The sequence below is a fragment of the Pleurodeles waltl genome, chromosome 1_2 (assembly GCF_031143425.1).
Source record: "Pleurodeles waltl isolate 20211129_DDA chromosome 1_2, aPleWal1.hap1.20221129, whole genome shotgun sequence".
Classification (NCBI taxonomy): Eukaryota; Metazoa; Chordata; class Amphibia; order Caudata; family Salamandridae; genus Pleurodeles; species Pleurodeles waltl.
Window position 1 is genome coordinate 171,441,416 of NC_090437.1, and position 14,436 is coordinate 171,455,851.

Below are 14,436 nucleotides of genomic sequence, written 5' to 3' on the forward strand. Positions count from 1 at the left end.
TGCTGTGAGAGCTGTAGAGACTTTGTGCCACCCTGTTTGTTTAGGTAAAACATGCATGCGATATTGTCCGTTCTGATCAAGACATCTGAGCCCTGAAGCCTTGCTAAGAAAGCTTTTAGAGCGAAATCTATAGCTTTGAGCTCAAGGTGATTGATGTGGAGCTGTCTGTCCTTTGGAGTCCAAGACCCACTGATGCAAAGATCCTGAAGGTGGGCACCCCACCCTTCGAGGGAAGCATCCGTCGTCACGATATAGCGAAGCACCTAATAAAGAAACGTGAGACCTCTGGTCAAATTTGCCGATGTTGCCCACCAAGCCACTGCTGCTCTCATCTCCGATGTGATGAGAATTTTGTCCTCGAAAGACCCCTGAACCTGGTGCCATTGTAAATCCAATTACTCTTGCAGGGGCCGCATCTGTAGTCTGCAGTCTGGAACCAGCGGAATGCATGATGAGATCATTCCCAGCAATGATTTGTAAGCGCGAACTGAAATGCACTTTTTTGCCGAGAGGTTGTGGGCTAACCTGTTGAGCTTTAAATTCCTTTCCTGCGACGGGTACGCTTTGCATTGGACCGTGTCCAGTATTGCTCCTAAAAAGCCCAATGTCTGCGTTGGATGAAGATGCAATATCTGGTAGTTGACGGTAAGTCCCAGATCGTCGAACAACTGGAGGCAGAGAGATATGTGACGCACCACCTGGCGTTTTGACCGTGCTTTTATGAGCCAGTCGTCGAGATAGGGGAACACCTGTACGCCCGACTGGCACAGATGAGCCGCCACTGCAGCCAGCATCTTCGTAAAAATTCTGGGGGCTGATTTTAAAACGAAAGGTAGGACCCGAAACTGTAGATGCATACCAGCTACCTTGAACCTGAGGAATGTCCGGTGGTTGCAGTGCATCAGGACATGAAAATATGCATCCTGGAGGTCTAGGGATGCCATATGATCTCCGGTACTCAGGAGGCGCAAGATGTCCTGCAGTGTTACCATCCTGAACGACTGTTTCCTCAGAAACTTATTTAGCAACCTTAAATCCAGAATGGGGTGCCAGTCTCCGGAGGGATTCTTCACCAGAAAGAAGCGTGAGTAGAACCCCTTGTTCCTGTGAGGAGCAGGGACCAGCTCTATTGCTCCCTTGCGTAGCATCACTTGTACTTCCTTGAGCAGTTGGGCTACTCGTGGAGGTGGAGGGCCCGACGGCGGGACGTTCGGTGGTTTCTGAATGAACTCCAGAGTATGCCCTCTGGCTACTACGTCCAACACCAATCTGTCTGATGTTATGACCTTCCAACGAAGGAAGTGAGAAGTGATGCGACCCTCGACCTTGGAGCCCCTGGTAGTGTAGGAAGCTGGTATGACTAGCTGATCATTTGTTCCTGCTGGTATCTCTTCCCCGTGGCGCTGGTCTTCCTTTCGCCGGGTGCCGATATGCCGCGGTATGTGGTAACCAGTAATGTTGTTGATGTTGGCCGTATTGCTGTCTGGGTCCTGTTGTAGAGGACTGATACTGGGGTCTATGTTGTTGAAAACCCCCTCGAAAGGAGTAATTTCCCCTGCCTCTTGCCCCACGAAAGGGCTGCCTGCGATACTGCAAGGTACCAAGCGATCTCACCTTGTCAGTATCCGTCTTGATGGATTGTAGCATTTCGTCAACATGCTTCCCAAATAGACTCTCCACATCATACGCCATATCTAGAATGCGGCTCTGGACTTCTGGGGGGAAAGAGGTAGACTTGAGCCATCCCTGCCTACGCAAGACCGCTGCTCCTGTGAGTTGGCAGAATCCTGTTAAGGAAATGCCTATGGCGCAGTCAGTGATTTCCGCTGCGATCCGCTCACCCTCTTGCAGTACTTTCCTTGCTTTCACCTTGACATCCCCAGATAATAAATCACGTAAGCTGACATGTCCGCCCACATCTATCGATCGTACCTCCCTAGTATGGCTAAGGAGTTGGCCGCCTTTACTGTAATCGCCGCTACCGAGGAGAACCTTTTTCCAATGTTATCCATCCTCCTCCCCTCCTTGTTTGGAGGCACTGAGATAGGTGCCGAAGGGTTCTTTGACCTGCATTGTGCTGCCTGGGATATTACCGAGTCCGGCTTTGGTGCGATACTAAACAGGCTGGAGTGTTGTCCGGGCCTTGTATTTCTTCTCCAGCTTCGGCATCTGTGAAGGCACTGTGGCTGGGTTCTTCATAGCCTTTAATCCCTCTTGCCATAGGAAGTCCACTATTGGGATTGCTCTTACAGATTTCCTTGATGGCTCTTTGAAATCGTATAGGAAACAATCTGTTTCTTGGGAAACGATAGGCAATTTGAATCTCTTGGCCGCCCTTTCCATTAAATTGTGGAAACCTCCAATGTCCTCCGGGGGCGAATCAACTGGTCCTGCTGGCGGCGGCGACGGCGTGGGAATGAGGTAGTCATCCCACTCACTAGGGGCTGCCTCAGAAATTTCTCCTTCTTCCCTCTCTTCATCTGATGAAATGTGTTCATCGTGTGGCTGTGGTACCAATGGGACACTTCTTTGCGGCGTTCCTGGAAGGCTAGTAAAAGGGGCTTGTATAGGTGTCCGTTGACCGTACGGCCTAGATGGGGTTTCCGGCGTTGATGGTGGGAATCGTCTATAGTAGTCCCTGAGCATACCCTGCAGATTTGTCACCAGAGACCTGGGCATGGGGAAAGACAGTTCCTGCTCCCCCGTTGGGTATGAAGTTATACCGTTGAAGAATAATAGAGCTGCTGTTGTTCTTCCTCCTCCTCATCTAAGTCTTGGCACTTTACATGCAGCTGAGATGGGCTACTGGCTGCACCGCACATTCCCTCATCCTGAGAATAGTTGTTGTCATCGGCATCTAGTAGATGCTGCGGTGGATATGGCAGGACTTTGCTTGGAGATGTATGGCTTGGAAGGATTGAAGATGTCCTTTCTCCCATGGAGATAAAAGAAAGAGGGAGGAATCTTGTGGACTCCTGCTGTGCTTTGAAGTCTCTGGAAGAGGGCATGATGGTCGACGGTTGAGTGGACAAAACTGCCATCCCTGTTGCTGGCACTGCAGTATCTGTCATCGACAGTCCTTTCGTCGACAGTTCTCTCATCGACGGTGTTGCTGTCGACAGGACTCTCGTCGACGGTTGTCTCGTCGACGTCGCAGGTGTGCTTGTCAACGTCGCACCGACTCGCAATTTCTGGATCGCAAATTCGGAGATTGCTACATCTGGCCCTAAGTCCTTTCGCCGCTTCGATCAATTGTTTGTAGCTTACAGTGCACCCAGACGAGGTCAACCGCTCTCCAAGCAGAGTATAGCCAGATGGATCTCCTCAGCCATTCGATTCTGCCATCAAGCAGCGGGAAAACCACTGCATTCATCGGTCCGTGCTCACTCTATGCGGGCAGTCTCTTCCTCAGCAGCGCTGTTCGGCGGGGTTCCCTTGCAAGACATTTGCAGAGCAGCGACATCGAAAAGCTGACATACATTTACAAGACATTACTGCTTGGAAGCATTATCTCAGGGAGGCGTAGCAGTGGGTCAGGCAGTCCTCAGGAACCCCTTCAGGTGAAGGTGAGCCATCTCTTTCATCCCTCCATCCTAGATCAGGTATGCACATTGTTTATGTCTGTTACTTTCGGATATGGGTCCAATGCTTTGCATGTTAAAGAAAATGAAGAAAAAGAAGAAGAGAAAAGGGAGAGAAGTAAGGATTGCTTTACATATGTATTGTATACGAAGGTGTTTTGTGACATACATGACTACAATGTTCCAATGTGAATAACTACTGCTCGCTACTCTGATTCAAGCATGTGAATCTCTGAAAGTTCCAATACTGGAGTAAGAAAATTAGTTGCTTACCTGTATCTGTAGGTCTCCAGTATTGGAATCTTTCATAGATTCACACGCGACTCACCCGCCTCCCCGGAGAAGCTCATATATATATATATATATATATATATATAGTATATATATATATATATATATATATATATCTTCTCTCTCTCTTCTCTCTTCTCAATCTCCCCTTAATGCACTTGTGCTTGGAAAATCTGAGGTGCCGGAGATTGTCTCAGGAGGATTCTAGAGGTTGCTGTTGTCTGATTGGTGGATGCTCAAGTTTGGTCCTTATTAAATTGAAGAGGCCTTGGGCCCTTGTGTGAATATATTTCAACACTGCTTGTGTAGTTGTACTGGGGGCTCCCATCTCGACGACGGGGAATGATTGAAGCATGAAAGATTCCAATACTGGAGAACTACAGTTACAGGTAAGTAACTAATTTTCTTTGTAGTGGCTGGTTGGACGAAACTCTTACTCTGGCAATTAAAGCGTGGAAGTTTAGCATTAGTGATTATGTCAAGCAGCTTTTTCTCTTTCAATACAAATCTCCCCTGCTTCAGTTCTGCGGATAATTTCGATCCATGTTCCAGAACATCCAGTAGACATGTCTTTATATCGTTATCCACATATTGTTTGGTTTCAGAGTTGTGTAGTCTCACAGGCTCAGTCATTTCAAAGTGGTTTCCTTGCTGCTGCATAAAACAAAGAAGGCTGTCAACATGTTTATTAAAACGTTCCGCTCTCTTTCCCACAAGTTTGTGGTGAGGAACAGTTTCACGATGGTCCATTAATTTTGAATTTGTAATTTCTCTGAAAGCATTGCAAATAAAAAGGACTTCATGGTAAACTAGTTGCCAAAGAGCAACATAGACACTTTTACGTGTCTGACCAGCAATTCCCTTGGAGCTTTTCTGTGATCTCTGGATCGTCTGATCCAGTTTCAAATCTGGAGCCACAGCATTGAACTTTCCCTCTCTGTCTTTCACTACAAAATGTCTTTGGATGAATTTTCTGTAGCGGTATGGTTTTTCCACCTCTAGCTTCTTCACTCTTTCCAAAAACCAGGACCCTCATCTTAGGTAATTTATGCAATCGAATTCGCGAAACACAGTAATCATTGACTCCACAGTTTTCACCTGCCGCTCCAATCACCTTCTCAATCAGTATATAACAAGTCTTCACTAGAGCTATCATGTGTAAAACATATCCCCAGTACTTGCAAAGATTTGATTTTTCTTCACATTCTTTGACAAACTCTACAAACGTGGTTCTCTGATTTTGAACTGAGTGTATTGAACATTGCCTGGCTTTGCATTATGTCTTTCGAATGAAGTGCGCCCTGTGCCTTGTTCACTTCTGAGCTAAGATATGCAAAACCTAATTTGTCATTCTTGTTCCAGAAATCATTCCAACGCAATGTTTCTATAGCCTCAGATATGATGAGGATGCCTTGTGAAGAATGAACATAATGAGTTCCGCTCAATACTGACTGGACAATTTTGCTTCCAAAGATTTCAGCATCAATAAATGCATTGTCTATGCTACATCCACTGAGATAACTTCCTGCACACAGCAACGCAACTTTTGTCATGTGGAAAATGCCCATCATTGGATAAAGATCATCAAATTCTACTGGATTGCTCATACAAATGTGAGCTACAATATGGAAAACACCTTCATTGCAAAACAAATGGCAGGATAGGCTGGTCTTCAAGCTGAGCACGCACATATTGGAATTTGTTTAGAACTGTGTATACTGTTGCATAGTTTGAGTGGCGATAGTATTTCTAATAAAAACCCAACCTTCTTCAGTGGGATGATATTCTGGAAGATCAGAGCTTGAATTCCAATCCACGGAGGAACTGGATTTTCTTCATCCTTCAGTCCGCACCAGATAAGCAATACGGTAAATTCTGTTAAATCAGCTTGGTGGGCTGCAGCATCGAGTAGAAGAAGATCCATGTCCTCAGTCACTTTGAAACTTTCTTGTAGTATGGGATGTGTTGATGGATAGTAGTAATTTTGCACATGTTGGCAAGGCAGTTGTCTTATAAGTTTGCAGCTCCATTTCTTTATGCCTACAGCTGACACAGCTCCAGACAAAGAAGAGCTGTCTTCAAAATCAAAATTATCAAGAGCAGCAATTGTAAATCCTTTCCTGTTAAAGTGACTTGGAAGTGGTGTGCTGTCGGATTCACAAGGTTTTACAGCATGAGCTGCTAGCAAGTTCCTGCTCCATACTTTGTGATTATAACTTGTTGATACAACAATCCTATTCATTGAAGTGATTGGCTTTCGACTTTTGCACATGTCATAGATTGCATGGGCAGTAATCGTGTGTAGCGGAGTTTTTTTTTTTTCATGATGTAATTCATAAAACATGATTTGGAAAAGACAGTACATTTGCACAGCATAAACTTGTCGGTTCATGAGATTGTCTTCCACTTCTTTGCTTATATCTTCAAAGCCATCATCAATGTTGTCAGCTTCTGTTCCGAACTCAAGAATTTTAGTTTGTAAGTTTTGCTTTGCTGATATTAAATAGTGACGTTAAAAATGTTAAGACATCATTGGACATTCTTGTTGACTCCTATAATTTGCAGAGCTCTGGGGCATCACAAAATTTGTCATTAAGTCCAAAATCTAAATATTTCAGGACATTTATTAAAATGGTTACTGCTGATTTTACTGCATCCTGTGATCTTATTTTGGCAGGAAGAACTTCAGTAGTCAGATCAGCTGAGAACACCATAAGTGGCTCATTCTTTTTGTTAGACTTACAAAAATGAATTCTGTCATTGTACATTCTCATCAGAGAAACCTTAATTTCATTATTATGGATCAATACAGTTTCATCAATGTTGACCATTATTTCTCTGCTCTCACTGAGTGTGAACCCATCGCCCGCACTCGAGTGGCTTTAAAACTGAATTTGGTTTTCCAAGAGTGTAAACTTAACTGAAGGCTGGCGGTTACATTGCTGCTGGGAGCTCATTGTACATTTGTATGTTTGAATGTATGCATGTATACAGTTCAGGTGAACACACAAATCTTCTACAAATACATTCACCTTGCTCTTTAGATTTGCTACTCGTCTGAAAACTTCATCTTGGAAGAAATTAGCTGCAGATGAAAACATGTTTGCCCTTTGAGACTCACATACTCTGTACTTTGCTCTTTTATCAATCCCTTTGGCCCTTGTTTTGGCTAAACCACAGATGGCACATTAAAGATCCTCTGCTTTCTGATCAGTTGTTGGAGGTGGATGAGGGGTATCCTTCGATCTTCTAAGTGGATGGGGATTGGGTTTGGTTGTCGTCGCCTTCTCTGAAGACTCTGATTCTTGTTGTCATTGACTGGTTTCTGCTATTTATTGACTCATTTTTTTCAGGTTTTTTTCCATTGTTTCTGGTCCAGGGAAGACCTGTCTATGCAATTCAGGCTGCTCTTTTCCCACGGGATCTGTGACTGGGGTGAATGTTTGAAAAGTTTCAGCACTCCGTCCATCATCTTGTTGTGTTGCTCTGTTTGCCCTAAGAGGCTAGGGTATGCCCAAACGTGGGTCCCTTGCTCTCTGTGCTACTGGATTCAAGCTGTCCTGGCTGATGAGTGGTGATACCCTGAAACCAGTCCCAGGATGCTTGTATCCGGTCCAGGGAGGACCTGGCCTGGCATATCGGGCTAGATTTTGGGTCAAGACTGATTTGCATATGGTTGAGTCCAAACTGGGGTGGCATGGGGAGCAAAAGAACAATGGATTTAAACCAGATCTGTCACTGGTGTGAGTGTTTGAAAAGTTTCAGCACTCTGCCCATCATCTTGTTGTGTTGCTATGTTCACCCTAAATGGCAAGGGTATGCCCAGACATGGAAACCAGTCCCAGGATGCTTGTTTCCGGTCCAGGGAGGACCTGACCGGCAGTTCGGGCTGGACTGTTCCCATGGGGAACAGGGTCAAGACTGATTTGCGCATGGCTGGGTCGAAACTGGGGTGGCATCGTGAGCAAAAGAAAGATAGATTTAACCGAGATCTGTGACTGGGGGTGAGTGTTTGAAAAGTTTCAGCACCCCGTCCATCATCTTGTTGTGTTGCTGTGTTCGCCCTAAGTGACAAGGATATGCCCAAACATGGGTCACTTGCTCTCTGTGCCACTGGATTGAAGGTAGTCTGGCTGATGAGGGGTGATACTCCGAAACCACTCCCAGGATGCTTGCTTCCAGTCCAGGGAGGACTTGGCTTGGCATTTCAGGCTGGACTGTTCCCATGGGGAACAGAGTCAAGACTGATTTACCTATGGCTGGGTCTAAACTGTGGTGGCATGGTGAGCAAAAGAACTAGGGATTTAACCCAGATCTGTGACTGGGGGTGAGTGTTTGAAAAGTTTCAGCATTCCGTCCATCATCTTGTTGAGTTGCTATGTTCGCTCTAAGTGGCAAAGGTATGCCCAGACATGGGTCCCTTGCTCTCTGTTGCACTGGATTCAAGCTAGCCTGGCCGATGAGGGGTGATACCCTGAAAACAGTTCTAGTAAGTATGATTTGAAACAAAGTTGAAGTGGACTGCCTTTCCTAAGGTAAGAGGCACCACTCTTTAAAAACCTATGTATCGCCTACTTAAGCACTCAATTAAAGGTTTTTGAAACATTTAAAAAAAAAAAAAAAACAGTTTCAGGATGCTTGTTTCAGGTCCGGAGAAGACCTGGCATGGCAGTTTGGGCTGGACTGTTCCCATGTCGAACAGAGTCAAGTCTGATTGGCTAGGGTATGCCCAGACGTCGATCTTCTCGGACCACCTGCTTCACTCATGTTTTCAAATTTTAATCAACGGAAAACCTGAAACAAACACAGTAATATCATAAATGACCAATATGATGGCCAAAAGACATCATTTTAGAGCCACCATTCTGGAAAGTGGCAGAAGGGTTGCTCTGAGGAGTTATTTTCTGTCTCTGTAAGACTACTTGACCCCACCAAAATGAAGAATATAGGTCCAGAAATGTTAAATAATCACTGCAACACATTCGCCATTTTTAAAAATGTAATCCAGAAAAAAATTCAGCCCGGATTAGCAATGTTTAACTAAGCTAAATTACTTCTCTAATGATACAAAAATACAAATCAAAATTGAAAATCTCTGGGCAACAATCTTTTTACAAAGGTATCAAGTGGTCAGGACTAATAATTAGAGATCTCCAAATACAAATGGCTCCCAATGCAAAGTCCACAATAATAAAAGTTCTGTATATTAAAAATAGTAATAATAAAGACTCAAGTGCCTCACTTAATGCTCATTGTAACAAAAGGATCAACAGGGAAGATTCCTTCAAGTGCACCATGTACAGTTAGTTCCACAGGGATACTTGTGCTGACTAATCTTGCCAGCTTTCTCAGGGTTTGTGCATATTTTGCCTGACTATACCTGTGCATGGTCATCTCTGAAGACAGCATTGACTTCTGGAGAACAGAGCTGCCTTTTTTCATGTCAGAAAGCATGGACTGAAACGCTGCACTTGGACTGGAACGCTGCGGCAAACTGAATGCTAACAAAGGGATGTCATGCTTCTGACTGCCAAAAAAAACACGCTTGTTGGTGTTGTCATTGTTTGAGTGAACTATCAGATGGCATGGCATGCTAGAACAGGCACCCAGCTCCTGACAGCAAACCTATGAAATAAGAAGTAAAATAGCTTCAAACTAAAACCATTTATAGAACAACTCAACTGTTTACTAGCATAGTCAGACTCCTCTAATGAACTCCAAACAGCTCACTTTACCTATTAGGAGCTTCATGGAAGCAAATAGTGAGGAAAAGTATTGCCACGTGAATTAATACAATGATCATAAAGAGTTGCATGGAAGCAAAATATGAGGACATGTGTGGCGATCACACATGGAAGTTGAACCATCTCTGAACTGTCCACAGTGGGAAATAATATGTTGAAATTAGGGATGAAACAAAATAATGTCTTCATGGAGGGTATCAGGACTGTACATATCTATTCATGTTTTTTAGATGTTTTTCAACCCTAGCTCCAAAGAGCAGCAGAACACTTTGCAGTGAACATTTTGATTGTGACAGAAGCAAATGAAATAAACAGTGTTTGTGCACAGAACAATACTGTGCCTGGGGGGTGGACATCAGGATGTCCTTTGTCATGTTATATATCTTTTGTGAAGGTACCCAAAATCGGACAGCTCTCCAAAGCCATACAGAAGACAAGGCCTGTGCAGCTCAGATCTTCCTAACACACCAAATAGAATAGTGTTTTCTAACTCTTTTGCTTAATTGTGTTTTAGATTTACACATAAGAGTAATTTGCTAGGGAGATTTGAACCTTGCAACCATCTGCCTAAACGATGTCAGCTTTGACAGCATTGTCTTATATGTGCAGTGTATCGTGTGCCCTTCCAGATGACCTTAGCATGCCAGAGACATTCTAATGGAGAATTTCTGACACTTCTGTCATGTCTGGATTATATTATTCCAGATTAGGACAGACAAAAGTTTTGCCATAAATGAGTGCACCTTACACCCAGTTGTGGGTCCATCCCTTTATTTGGAGGTAGAGGCGTCGGAGGGGGGCAGAAGCTTTCCAGTGGCAGAGCCACCACTGGCTCTGCCATCAGAAACCTATGAACTGGGAGCCCATCCATGACAAGTTTGCCCGTTTGATGTGTTTGGTTTAGTATCTTGTCTTCCCGTCTCACTGCAGATGAGAGAGATCTGTTGTCTTCTTGTCCTTTTCTTGCTCTTAGGTCTAATGTCCTTGTGTCTTTTTTTCTGCCATCACGTCACTCTGTGAGACGCTTCCACTCTTTCCTGTGCCCTTGTCATTCCTCTTATTTTCCATTTCCCACCTGACTTGTGCTTGGAGTTTCTTTTTTCCCCACAAGGTTCTGTACTCCATTACTCTGCTGCTCAGGTATCCCTGCCAGAGGGGCCTCCTTTGGATTGATAGTTGTTGATAAATGACTGAATGAACAGATAAACGGAAATAAAAGTATGCTGCTTGCTAGGAATAAATCAAAGCATAATCCTACTATCTCTGGCAGAGTAAGAATTGGTCTACCATGTACAGTGAATGAGTTATCTGTCAGGAGTAAGGGATAGTTTTGCTGTTTAGGTGTAAGCAATAGATTTGCTTTCTGTTGTATATGAAGAATATCACTACTGTCTGTGGCAAGCAAGTAGTAGCTCCTCTGTCTGACAATTGAGGGGTTGCTTTGTTATATCAACAAAATAATTAGTTATCAGTCAGCTGGGCGGGGACAGCTCTGCTATCTTTCACAAGTTTGGAAGTGAGGGAATCAAAGCGGTTTGCACTGAGCCAGAAATAAAAATGCTGAGTATGGGATTGTTCTAGTGATTGACTTGTGAATGTTTGACTTGTTGCATGTTTATGGCCATGTGACTGTATATGGCATCTCCTACCACTAGTGGGGGAGACTGCAGCAATTGGCAGGCTTTGCTGCACAGTGTCATTAATCAGTACACATACCAAATAAGAATTTGGAAGTGGGAAGAATTAGAGACATAGGATTTAGAAAGATCTCGTAAGAGAATTCTCTGACATAATCTGCCTATAGGACACACACCTCCGTCACAAATTTATGTCACACAAACATTTTTCCACCTAGCCTTTGATTACAGGTGAAGGGCTAATTTCTGTTCTCTGTGAAAGTACTTGTTTACACAGGAATTGGAATTATCGGTTGTGTGATAATTATCAGACACTCGCAGTTTCTACTGATAAATCCCAGTAGGTCAATCCTGCCATAATGTATTTTAGGGGAACAGGTCTGGAAAAAAAGGTGAAACATGGAATTTGGTGTGTTAAAACAGATTACGCACGCCACATGTTCTTTATAAAAACTCGAAATTAAAGACATTTACCATGAGTAGTAGACACCTCACCCTGATTTAACGGCAGTGATGCATGTGGTAAATACCCCACCCTTTTCTGAGAAACTCATAATGAGATCCCTAATATCCCATACAAGCTAACCATAAAATACGAGGGGGTTGTGGTGACCTTCAGGAGGGATATCCCTCTGGAGATACAAGATACCATAGAAGACCACAAAGAAGGTAGACTTAGAAATCTAATAGGCAAAATGGAACGAGAACTTATGTTGGTAGTATCCTGTACTTTAAATGCCAGCCAAGAGAAATTCCTACTCTCGCAATTAGAGATTATCAAAGTGTTGAGTGATTTTAATTAGATGCCATTGCCAAGAACAACATACATAAACATACAGGATGACATTTCATAAGAAACCAGCAAAACTGGGACTCGGCGATGGAGTTAATGCACTCCAATGACAAAGAATTTAGCCTTTCCTCCAGTGTGCAGAACATATTCACATATCAACCTATTGCGGAGTACACAAATTAAGTTGATTGTAACCGAAAGGGTAAATATAGGTAGAATAGCAACTTCTAACCTATCCCCCTTGAAATGGGATTGTTGCCTTGTGTGTATCCAGAGGAAAACCTGAATGGTGAATTTTGATCATTTGATTCTGAAAGGGTGTATGAAGATGAGCTAAAAACCCTGACAGTTAACTAATTTAGGATGAGTAACACACAAGAAGTAACCAGGGAGACTGTTTGGGACACTTTCAAGACAATTATAAGAGGGAAATGTACAGCCACTTGAGTGGACAGTAAATGCACATCTCTCCATATGTGGCCACTGTTTTTCAGTCCCTCTAATGAACCACTCAAATACTATCTGCAGATGAGCTGCTCTGTAGTAGGTCATCAAATCAGCCAATCCCAAACCTCCCGCATTATTTTCCTGCCTATTCTTGATTTCGTATTGCCTCATAAGAAACTATCACATGACTTTTGGAGGTCTCGTAGCATGTTCTTTGTGACTAGTGTTGGCATAGCCTGAAATAGGTGTAGTATCCTTGGCAATATATTCATTTTGGTGGCGGATACTCTCCCTAGCCAAGATATGAAGAGTGACTGCCAACACCTCAGCTCACTTTTAATATCTATTAATTTAGAATAAGTAATCGTACATAAGCCCTGAATGCTTGGTGTTAAAAGTCGAAGAATCCCTAAGTATTGGATCTCTGGTTTTCAATATGCTATATTGCTTCTATTTCCAGGCCCACTGTACATTTTTCTGTTTTTTTTTAAAGGTTATCTTAAAACCAGATACTTACATAGATATGCAATAGTTATGTGACCTTTGGGGTGGTTTGTTCAGGTTTCTTTAATGTTAACTTTATATTGTTATTGGAAAACAGTGGAAAAAGAAATGCAACATAGTATTTTAATTGGTATTATGTATTCGTCTATTAATGCTTTATTATTTAGTTTGTCATTGTCAGTCTTGTGTGCAAACCTTCTACAGCTACCTATAGGTACCTAGTATTATTGAAGATATAAACTGAAAGCCAATACAAAAAAATTACTTGAGAAATTCTAAATCATAGCTCTCTCTTTTTATGACAGGTGATGCGATTATCAGTGGAGAAGTGTTATTCAGGACAAAAATAGAAGAAACCCAACGCCAGAACAGTGCACAAGACAAAGGAAGAGTCCGAAATGAGTGCTTTAGCACAGGTGATAAAGAGAGTATGCGTTAACTAATATGTGTGCTGTTTCAACCCCTAACATAAAATAATCATCTTCACTTAGTCGGTACACCATATATAACCGTTGTAGAATGTGTTTTATTAAGACACGAAGGTGTAATGTTTATGAACAAAATATACGTAGATCAAAGTTGCCTAATATGAAAGGTAATGAACTTTAAGATAGAAGGTGTTTATTATATGTGTGGCTGTTGAATTGATATGTATACTCTAAATTAACGAAATGTGTTTTTACAAAGCTGTAATGTTTAAAGCACTGCAGCAGAAAATCAAAGGGCAAGGCGGAAGTACCTGCAGCATTAATAAGATATAGGGGGTCTGAAGTCCTTTTGTGACTCCATGTAAATGGCTGTGAATAAATGGGTGTAGGCATGCGAAGGAAGAAGCAGCCACCAGGTTTTGTTGTGTTATGTGATTACTATTAGGATGACTTCTGACTTCCTGAGGGCTGATATGCATATGACATATGGATGAGGTGAAGCATTTAGGGCCAGATGTTGCAAAGTCCGATTTTGCGAATCGGAAATTGCAAGTCGGTGCGACTCGCAATTTCCGATTCGCAAAATCGGATGCAGTACGGTGTCTCAGACACCGACTGCGAGTCGCTATGGGGTCGCAAAGACCCACCTCATTAATATTAATGAGGTGGGTCACATTTTGCGACCCCATAGCGAGTCCCTGCACTCACAGGGATGGTGGCCTGCTGAAGTCAGCAGACCTCCATGTCTGTGACTGCTTTTTAAATAAAGCAGTTAAAAAAAAAAAAATTGCAGCCCGTTTTCCTTAAAGGAAAACGAGTTGCAAAATAAAACAAATAACGAAACCTATTGGTTTCGGTTTTTCAGATCAGGCAGTGGTCCATTGGACCTCTGCCTGCTCTGAAAAACCCTTATTGGCAACATTCACAAAGGGGAAGGGGTCCCATGGGGACCCCTTCCCTTTTGCGAATGGGTTACCACCAGTGTGACACTGGTGGTAACCGCGAATTGCT

At 43.1% G+C, this 14,436-nt stretch overlaps 1 protein-coding gene across 1 annotated transcript in view; it reads left to right on the forward strand.

Annotated features, from left to right (window-relative positions):
• Positions 1 to 14,436, forward strand: part of LOC138299089 (zinc finger protein 282-like) — a 239,464-nt gene that overhangs the window by 127,565 nt on the left and 97,463 nt on the right. Inside the window, exon 5 of the mRNA XM_069237085.1 lies at positions 13,303 to 13,413. Coding sequence (XP_069093186.1) covers positions 13,303 to 13,413 — 111 coding nt within the window. The remainder of the gene's footprint in view (positions 1 to 13,302; positions 13,414 to 14,436) is intronic.